The 10,860-nt window shown below is 33.7% G+C and overlaps 1 protein-coding gene across 1 annotated transcript; it reads right to left on the bottom strand.

The window, feature by feature from the left end:
* Nucleotides 1-9,708: 9,708 nt before the first annotated feature.
* On the bottom strand, nucleotides 9,709-10,536 carry LOC109173071. Its single transcript, XM_019322328.1, has one exon. The coding sequence runs from the start codon at nucleotides 10,534-10,536 to the stop codon at nucleotides 9,709-9,711; it is 828 nt and encodes a 275-aa protein (XP_019177873.1).
* Between the last annotated feature and the right edge of the window lie 324 nt (nucleotides 10,537-10,860).

Raw genomic sequence — 10,860 nt, 5'->3', positions numbered from 1 at the left:
ACTCGTAGATGGACCTATTTGACACTTAATTTAGTTCGTGGTGGAAATTGAGCACTTCGCAGTAGTAGATGGGCTTATTTGACACTTGTGTCTTTTTTTTTTAAGGGGAGACGCGCGTTTTATTAAAACGACATCGTTTTTGCATCCTTATACACCATGCATGGTGCATACGGATGCACAGCATAATTTGCCCATATATATTACTTTGATCATGGGTGCACCTTGCAAGGTGGACTTGGGTCCATGGCATAGGCCCAATGTAATGGGCCAAAGTCCTATCTATTTGCCTGGCGAATCGGGGGAGTGGGCGCGGCCCTGTGCACATGCCTTTTTTTATTTTACTCTCTTTTTACATTTCAAAAGATAAGATTAAGATGTGCAATAAATGTTGATTTATTTCTAATTCTTAATTGTATTTCTTTTATTTGTGACTTTGTGAAATTTTTTTGTTTTTTTGGGGTACATTTTTCATATTAATTGTGAGATTTATAATATTGATTGTGTTGTGATTTATATTAAAATTTAAAATTTATTCGTAATTGAATACTTTACTATTTATATTCATATAACTAGTAAATTACTTGTGCAATGCACGGCTAAACTTCTTTATTATTTGTGAGTTCTATATAATGCGTTATGAGTGGTAGTAATTATTTAAATTGATTAATTCATTGCTTTGTGATTCAGTTATGAAAAAATAATTTTTTTTTTTTATGAATTATCTAGTCTATAGTCTAGAAGTTTCTATTATGCAATATTGTATTGAAATTAATTTTAAAAAATTGAATGTGAATACAGTAATTAAAAGTAAAAGTAGGAGGTTGTTTAGGTGAAGAACGGGTTACCTAAGAGAGAACTAAGAACCACTCACAGTTGTTCACGTGTCCAGATTTAACGGATCAAGATCAGAAACACTGATTTAAAAAAAAAATGCGGTGACATTTTTATAAATAATTGAATATTGAAGTACAAGCAAATTGTGTTAAATGTGTAAGTAACAATTTCATATAGTGCACCTAAGTGCAAGTAAAATGTATTAAAAGTATAACAAATAATATACACTAAACATCAATGTTAAGTGCACCTAACGTTATCATTAGTTGTACCAAACGTTTCATTGAGTGCACCAATGTGAAAGACATTATCATTATGTGTCAATGTTAACAAGGTAAATTACTTGCAATATTTAGTGAAAATGATTGCATTTGTAAGCGATTTTACTTGTATTTCTTACTTGCAAACTTGCACTAGTTATTTGCCCTTTTAACACATTATTTTACTTGCACCAAAGTTTGAATTATTTACAAAAATGCCACCACGTCGTTTTTTTAAATTACATCTGATTCGTTAAATTCGGATACGTGGACGGCTGCGATTGGTTCTTAGTTCTTTCCTAGACACCCGTTCTCACCTGAGCGCACCCCAGTAAAAATGTTTATAAATATCGTATTCATAAAGATGATGAGTAATTTATAATGTGTTTTCTTTCTAATTATTTTATCCAATTAATTATTTTTTATTTTTTATAATAAATATTTTTTGTTACGTTTTGAAATGTTTTAAATTTTTATTTTTTTTTCTGACTCCACCCTGAGGGGTGTGGGGGCGCAAATTATGCTGTGGACTCGAGTCCAAAACGACGTTGTTTTCAGGGAAAACGCGGCATTTCAGTTTAAAAAAAAAAAAAATTAATTTTGTCTCGCCGTTAACGGCGTTATTCGTTTGTGGCATTATGAATGTACAGTTATGGAATTATGAATGTACAGTTATGGAATTATGAACGTAAGTTATGGAATTATGAACACAGAGCCCTGACATTATGAACTTACAATTATGAACATATAGTGATAAAATTATGAACATAGAGCTCTAAAATTGTGAACATAGAGCTTCGAAAATTATGAATGTACAGTTATGAAATTATGAATGTACAGTTAGGGAATTATGAATGTATAACTATAGAATTATGAATGTACAGTTATGGAAGTATGAATGTATAGTTATGGAATTATGAACACAGAGCTCTGACATTATGAACTTACCATTATGAACATATAGTGATAAAATTATGAATATATTCCTATAACGAAGCGGTATGAAATTTTTTTAAAAAAAAAACATGAAAGATAACGATGCCACTAATAGCACCGTTACTCGTGTCCACAATGCATGCTGGACACGGGTTCATAGCATAACGATTGGTGTGGGGGAGGGGGTTGTTTCAAATCAAGTTGCGTTTAGCATAAGCACACTTTTAGAAATCCATTACCCACTCCCAACCTTTCCTGGACACATTTTTAGAAATCATGCTCAACTTGTATGTTTTTATTTATGATACTTTAACATGCAAATATATTTTTTAAATTTTTTTATTGAATTATTGGTGAAAAAATTCAAGCATTGATGTCTTTTGACAATAATGTTTAAATCTTTAAATTTTTAGGATTTAACAGTAAACATTTATTATGTTTTGTGATAATTATATCCGATTCTATTAAATTACCAAATTTGGAGGATTTGAATATAATTGTTATACATAATTTTATAGGAGATTAATTGTCACAAAACTCAACAATTTGGTATTAAATTGTCAAAGTTAAAAAGTTTGAATATAATTGTCACAGTATAAAAATTTGAGATTTTTTTTTTTTGACCAATAAGCTAATTAAGTCTCTCTAAAAAAATATTATAAGTAAAAATTCGGTATACCTAAATATCAACTAAAAATGACTGGATAGGGTATCATAGAGATGGTGTTGATATGTTTCATCTTAGGGATGAAGTACAAATAAGCCACTGTACTATTTGGGAAAAAGCAATTAAGTCATCGAACTCAAATAACCCCCCAAATAAGCCATTGAACCCGGAAAAAAAGAGCAATTATCATTTTTAACATGTTAACTCCAGGTTTTTGCTGATTGGATTGCCAAATGTTTATTTTATTTACCGTTTTTTTTAATTATTATAATCCACCTACATAGTAAAATATTTTAAAGTAATTATAATCAAAGTAGTTTTGTTTTGTCTAGATCTAATTTATTTATTTATTATTATTTTTTAAACAAAAGATCCAGTGAAAAAATAATAATAATAAATAAATCAAATCTCGACAAGACAAAACTATTTTGATTATAATTACTTTAAAATATAATACTATCCAAGTGGATAATATTATTAAAAATAATAATAATAAACGTAAATAAAATAAACATTTGGCAATCCAATTAGCAAAAACCTGGAGTTAACCTGTAAAAAATGTTAATTGCTCTTTTTTTTTTTCAGGGTTCAATGGCTTATTTGCTCTTTTTTTCCGGGTTCAATAGCTTATTTGAGGGTTATTTGAGTTCGATGGCTTAATTGCTGTTTTTCAAATAGTTTAGTGGTTTATTTGTACTTTATCCCTTCATCTTAATTAGTGGTCTAGGGTTTGGACCTTAGCTTGAGAGTGCATGTAACTATCAATAATCGAGGTCTTATAGTAAGTTCAAATTTCAAATTCATTCTTACCCGCACCAATATCATTCATCTTGAATAAAATGTTAATACTTAAAGGCCATGTTTGGTTCGCTGAAAAATGTTTTTCGTGAATTTGAGAAAATTGGTTTCTCCTTTATTTGGTTCATGGAAAACATTTTCCTCAAGAATGAGGAAAACATTTTCCATGGCCCCCTTAGTATTTTGTTTTTCATGGAAAACAAGTAGGATAATTATGCCATCACCAACTTTTATTAATTACCATGCATTATTATTGTTGTTGTTATTGTGTAGGGGTATAATTCTCATTATACTCCTTTACAATTTCAAACTCAACCAAACAATGAAATCAATATTTTCAGTAATTTATTTTCTAATCCCAACCAAACATATAATTAATCTTCCCTGTAATTTCTTTTCTATGAAATTTCAATTCAATTTCCCCTCAAATATTTTACATAAAGGGAAGGGTATAAAATTTGATTTACGAGAAAGCTCGCATCCGCAATCCAAAGGTGTACTTTGGGTGAATGCCACCTTATGACCATAGTCAATAAAAGATCATAAAGAGGTCATCCAACATAGGTTGTCCATAACTAATCGTTCAAATTAAAATGGCGACCAATAAATAAAACAACTCCCACAGCACGATGAATCAAATTTAGAACCTTGTGAAATACGAAACTGACTATCCCACCAACTCGATCATTTTGGGTTGTCTCAAAAAAGAACATAAACTTGACCATCAAAGAAACGGGAACAAACTCACAGCAAAAACTGACTAATAATAAAATTTTAACATTATATTTCACTTTGAATAATATATTGTAATCTAAAGAATTTGAAAGAGGCAAAAAGAGTGAAAACGTATGTGGGCAGATTGGATGGGAATGAATTGCCTATCCATACCTAATATTTCATAGATAGATATATGCATATATAAATGAAAAGGTATACCAGCTTGCTGTCTCTATATAATAATATAATAAATAATAAATTTGATAAAGGAAAAAAGGAGGATAAGGTGATGATGCATTCTTTAACTTTAGGCAACATTTGTTGGCTTCTTCTACGGATTTCGATTCCTAAATATGTCTATTTCTATCTACTTTATACCAAGTACTGTACTCAATCAAGACACAAAAGTGCATCTTCAATGGATTAAGTCCTTTTCCTGTAAACATTTAAAAAAAAAAAAGATTTTTAATCCTTTTATTATATTTAATTGGAATAAGGTTCAAATTGGCCACTGAACGTAACCTGAAAATGCAATTAGGCCACTGAACGAACAAAAAGTGCAATTAGGCCACTGAACACTCCAAAAACGTGCAATTAGGCCACTGAACTCTTCAAACGTATGCAATTTCACCGGATAACATGTTACCTGCTTACGTGGCAGCTGAGTTGGCATTTTTAATAATTTTTAAATAATTTTTAATAATTAATTTTAATAATAAATTTTATAAAAAAATTGAAAAAAAAATAAAAAATAAAATAAAGTCATTTAAAAAAAAAATTTAATAAAAATTTATTATTAAAATTTATTAAAAATGATTTAGAATTTATTAAAAATTCCAACTCAGCTGCCACGTAAGCAGATAACCTGCTAAAATTGAGGGTAACCTGCTATCAGGTAAAATTGCACATTTTTGGAGTGTTCAGTGGCCTAATTGCACTTTGTTTTCGTTCAGTGGCCTAATTGCATTTTTAGGTTACGTTCAGTGGCCAATTTGAACCTTATTCCTATTTAATTTACTAGACAAATAAATTAAATTCTTTTGTTATATATTCATTAAAAAATGTGATATTGCTACATTTAGGTTTGGTTCATTAGTTTACATATCAGGAATGAGAATAAAATCATAGTTAATTGGTATTTCTTATGTAATAAAGTAATAAACGAGACAATTAAAATGTGATGGATGAATTATTTAAGAGTTAATATCATCTGGGGTCCTCCAAGTATAATGGTATTGTCACGTTTAGTTTTAAACTTTTAAATTGACCATCCGTGATCCAAGTTAACCACCAATGGTCTTTAAACTATCAAATTCTAACCACCCATTGTCCTCGAAAGTTGAAGAACCATGTGTGGTAAATTTAGACTAGAGATGTAGCAATTTGAAAGTCGAAGGACTATAAGTTATCATTTTAATAATTTAAGACTAAACGTAGCAAAATCACTATCCTCGTAAGATTCTATATGAGATTAACTCAATTAAGTAATTAATTAATGATCAAAGGCAATATTACATCTTAGTAAAATCCGTAGATCCGCAACGCTTATATGGATATTCTTTTTTGTTATTCCATTCCTTTCACATTCTTCTATTTTCTTTTTAATTAAAAACACATTCTTTAATGGAAAAAAAAAAATTTGCATCACTGTTATCTAAATTCCTGAAAGTGACTATTTTTTTTTAATACTACTAACTCTATTACACTGTAGTATCTGTTCATAACCACTTTTTCAACCAAATGAAGTACAAAGAGTCAATATTACCTCCACTGGAACTCAAACCACAACTTCTCATATAAGAGAGCAATTTGGTACCATTGGATCACAAGGTCTTTGACCTGAAAGGGACTATTGATTCATTATAATAGAAGGAACTATTTTTAAATTTGTCAAGTAAAATGGGAAAATTATATTTATTTATCGGTATTTTTCAATATAAAATGGGGTATCAATGTATCATCTTCCATTTCTTGTTGTATCCACCTCTTAGATAAAAATAAAATTCATTTCTTTTTCCTAAATTGAGTGTTTTTTAATAGAAATTTATTTTAGAAAAATAATATATTTTTCTTTCTTAGATTTATCTCTGTCAATAAAACTTTACTTATGAATTGACTAATCCACCCTGACTCAAAAGATGAATGGAACATGATTTGTATGATGTCATACACTTTAAAACAAGAAACAACTCAATTTAGATACATTTAACAAATTTACCTAAGAAATTTTTCTTCTAAAAACGTTGTACGATACTTTATGTGTATAGAAAAATCACACTTTTAATCAGTCAATCATTCTTGCATTAGAATCCAGTCTATCTCCTTAATTCAAATGTTAAGCAATTTGTAAATTTAATCCTTCGACTAACTAAGAATAAATTGGAAGTTATAAATACACTCATAAAACTTTATATACATGCAAATGAAACTTAATGTTCTACTTAGTTGAGGGACTAAATTTAGAAATTATAATGAATTCAATTTATTGTAAACAAAAGTTTTACAAACAAAATTATTGAAAGAGAAAACTGCAATTTTAATATCTTAATTATATACAACTAATTATTTTAGTTTGTTTTCCCTTCAAAAAAAAAAATATATTTTAGTTCATGTCTTCAATTTAAAGTTGCAAAATACACTCTTAAATTTACAAAAAAAGTTATAATTTTAGTCCTAGAAGTAAATTGTTTGTCAACTTCCATTAGTGTTTGAATTATTTATGTTTTTTTTTTTAAAAAAGTTGATTGGGGAGGTTTAAAATAATTTCTCTCCAAAAGGTTAAATCTCCAGTATTAAGAGTTCCACACACCTGGCCCGACAGAGCATTTGGGAGGATGTAAACAACGGTGATTCAATGACTCAAAAAACAGGGTCAAATGCCCATACGCACAGGGGATCTACCCGCTTTGGGTATAATCCCCACACTGCCACTATCGAAGTTCTAACATTGGTCTCTTCTCCCATATACTGTTTACTGAACCAGTAAACTAAGCTCGTGCGGACATATTTAAATAATTTCATATGCGTCTTCTTTATTTCATTTCGTTGCAACCCTATTGTCATTTACTCATTTATATATATGAGAGAAGCACTAAACCACCCAATTTGAGCATATAATTAAAGAAACCTAAACCACCCAATTTGAGTATATAATTAAAGAAACCTAATACATAACCACATTGCTGAAATTATATTAAGAGTTCTTAATGTAAGCAAATAAATTCACACTTAATACATATATTCCGTATTCATATAGGACACACAATTTACTTTATTGTGTGGTAAGTAATCTTGAGTGAATTCCATTTTGGTCCTACTGTTATAGGGATTTTTTCAATTTTAGTCCACCATAATTATTTTTGCCATATTGCGTCTACTATTATTAAAAGTGTTCTAATTTTAGTCCATTTTTAGATTTTTCGTGGACTAAAATTGGAACACTTTTAATAATAGTGGACACAATGTGGCAAAAATAATTATGGTGGACTAAAATTGGAATGACCCCTATAACACTAGGATCAAAAATGAAATTCACTCGTAATAATATGTTATTTTCACCTTGTGTGTTCTAAAACATATCTACGTAAGTTTGAGTGTGTGACTAAAATGTGAGCGTAAAAATTGAGAGCCTATATAGTATTTTCTTTGAGTAAATGCCAACTGGGTCCTTCGAATTTAGTGGCACAGCCACATTTATTACTAAACATTCCATTTAACCACATGTGGTCCTTCAATTTTCAAGTTAATCACCTATGGTCATTCAACTTTCAAATTTTAAGCAGTTGTGGCCCTTTCGTTAATTTAAGTAAGACAAAGTTTAGGATCATGACTAGTTAAAATTTGACAGTTGAAAGATCATGAGTAGTTAACTTGAAAATTGAAGGACTACATGTGATTTAATTGAAAGTTTATGATTAAATATGACGATATCGCTATACTATACTTGTAGGATCTTATATCACATTAATTTTATTTTCCTTGATCCTATTAAAGCACAACTTTAATTTTATGTTACATTGTTACAATGCAAATTAATGTCCACAATGCCAAGGAACTCTACTTCAACGGTAAGGAATTAAGGATGGATTAGTTCTAATATCAATGCAAGGAATTAATTCCTATATACGAAGATGCCATGGAATTTCACAAATCCAAGTAAAATGTATTGCGAATTATTAACTCTCGGTATTTGAGTCTACTTATGATTCTTAATCTTAGTCTCCCTAAGTCTCCTAATCCTAGTCTCCCTAAGTCTCTTCTTGTATATATACATAGGTCTTATACTCTTGTCATTCAATACTGTTAATACAATTTATTATAGTTCTCATCTGGTATCAGCTAGTTATGGTTTCTATCCAATGGCCGACGGATCTGTCAATTCCTCTGAACGGACCGTTTCTGATGCCCTCTCTCATCGGTTACTTCAACCGTAACCACCCTCTCCACGGCTCATCACTTCATCAGCGTTAAATTGACTCATCGGAACTTCTTATTTTGGAGGGCTCAAGTTGTTCCTTTTCTCAACAGACATGATCTAATGGGTTTCATCGACGGAACCAATCTTTGCCCGCCGGCCATGATCTCGTCCGGCGAAGAGGAAGCGCTGCCTCTGCCGAATCCTGCTTATCATCCATGGGTTCGTCAGGATCAGGCACTTCTCTCTATGCTCATGTCATCGTTGTCTGATGAAGTTATGTCCTTGGCTATCGGGTATCACACCAGCCGTGCAGTGTGGACTGCCGTTACCTTCGCACTTGCCTTTTCGTCTCGGTCTCGCTCGTTGAACCTTCTCGGGCAACTTCAGACGTTGCAACAAGGTGATGCTTCTGTCACTGATTATCGGTCTGGCACAGGTTCTCATTGAGGATCTAACTCTCGCCGGCCGTCACCTTCCGCTTGAAGAACAAAACCTTTACGTATTTTGGGGTTCGCAGCCTGAATTTCGGGGTCTTGTATCTTCTCTCAATGTCCGAGGAACACCGGTGACCCTTCATGAACTCTCGGACCTCCTCAGTGCCTAGGAGTTCGTCGTCGGCAGTGGCGGACCGTCGCCGACAGCTTTTTTCGTCCAGAAATTCGGGCAGTCTCGTGGCGGTAGTGGCGGTCGACGGCCGTCACGGGAATGGCGGTGGTCATGGTCGTGGTGGTAGGAATGGCAATCACCAACTGAAGTGTCAACTTTGTGGAAACTTCAGGCACACGGCACATACGTGTTACAAACGGTATGAAAAGGATCCACAAGCTAATATGGTTTATCAGGGAGCTCCTTCAGATTCTTCACCAGACTCTCATACTTGGTTCCCAGACAGGGTGGAACGAATCATGCGACTCCGGATATAGCGACACTCTCTATCTCGGACGAATATAATGGTAATATCACACTCCGTGTCGGTGATGGTACATGACATCAACACCAAGGAGATTCTTCTTCGGGGCAATAGTTTTGGTGGGTTATACCCACTACCAGTTCCTAGTTCGTCACCTTCCGCGTTTCTTTCAGCTTGTGCGTCTCCCAATCCTAGCTAGGGCCGTGGCTAGTTGTTGAAATTCCAGCCCCATGTCTTGGTTGTTCTGTTCCTGCATATTTTCGCCCAAGCCATCAAGGGTGGAAAAACGCGATTGATCCCCAAGACCTTCGAACGCCGGGGCATTATTGGTTGCTACTTGGCTTCCTGCTCCCGCCCCACGAACACCTGGTTGAACGTTGTTCTTGGTTCGACCTCTTCTTTCTTTCCGAGTAACGAGCATCCAAGCCCTAAACCTCTCCTGCGACCTTTGCTTCTCCACCGGTGAGATTGCTGCCGCAGAGGTTTCTTCGTTCTGCCCATAAGTGGCCACTCCTTCAACTCCTTCCTTGCCACATTGCTCTTGATGGTGGCCATATATGCCACACTTGAAGCAAATCAGATTTATCCCTTCATACTCAATGGGCCAATCCATGAAATGCAGGACAAATTTAGACAATAATGGTTTAGTGATATCAATTTCAACACAGACTCTCGCGAACTTTCCTATGGATGCCAAACTGGTCGTTGTATCGATCTTTACCGGCCGACCTATTGTTTTCCCTATCTTCTTGAGGAATTCCTCGTCGAAATACTCTATTGGTAGCTCCAGAAACCGAACCCATACTAGCAGCTTCTTGGTCTTGTTCTTGGAAGGGATGAAATTGGGCTCCCATTCTTTAACCACCAGATAGTGTCCTAAGATCATCCAAGGTCCCCCAAACTTGGCCAATTCGTAGCCCGCTAGCGACTCAAACTTCGCTATGTAGTAATCGTGGGCTAGGGCGATTAATTCGAAGGTAGACTCCGACTTCCACATGCGCTGAAGCCTTTGCAGGAGATATGAATAGCCGGCTGTCCTTCTAAGTACCCTAATAATGAGGGATCGACGTCATGGGCGTCTCAACCTTTCCTTATCCTCTTTAGTAACCTGTATCACCGGAAATATAGACGATGTTCTTTCTTCCTCCATTGCGTCATCATCAGAGACCACTTCTTTGTCCGGAAGACCTCCTACTTCTCTGCGTGTCCAAGCTTGATTTGGGGTCGCGTATGGGGTTCTCCATTGTTGCAAATCTGGGGTGGAGGCCCTTGCTGCAACTGGCGTTTCTTGAGAATTCTCCCCTGCATGCATCGGCATGGA

This window comes from Ipomoea nil, unplaced genomic scaffold (genome assembly GCF_001879475.1).
Source record: "Ipomoea nil cultivar Tokyo-kokei standard unplaced genomic scaffold, Asagao_1.1 scaffold0465, whole genome shotgun sequence".
NCBI classification, from domain to species: Eukaryota; Viridiplantae; Streptophyta; class Magnoliopsida; order Solanales; family Convolvulaceae; genus Ipomoea; species Ipomoea nil.
The sequence above is the reverse complement of the archived record's forward strand: the minus strand, read 5'-3'. Positions and strand labels throughout refer to the sequence as shown.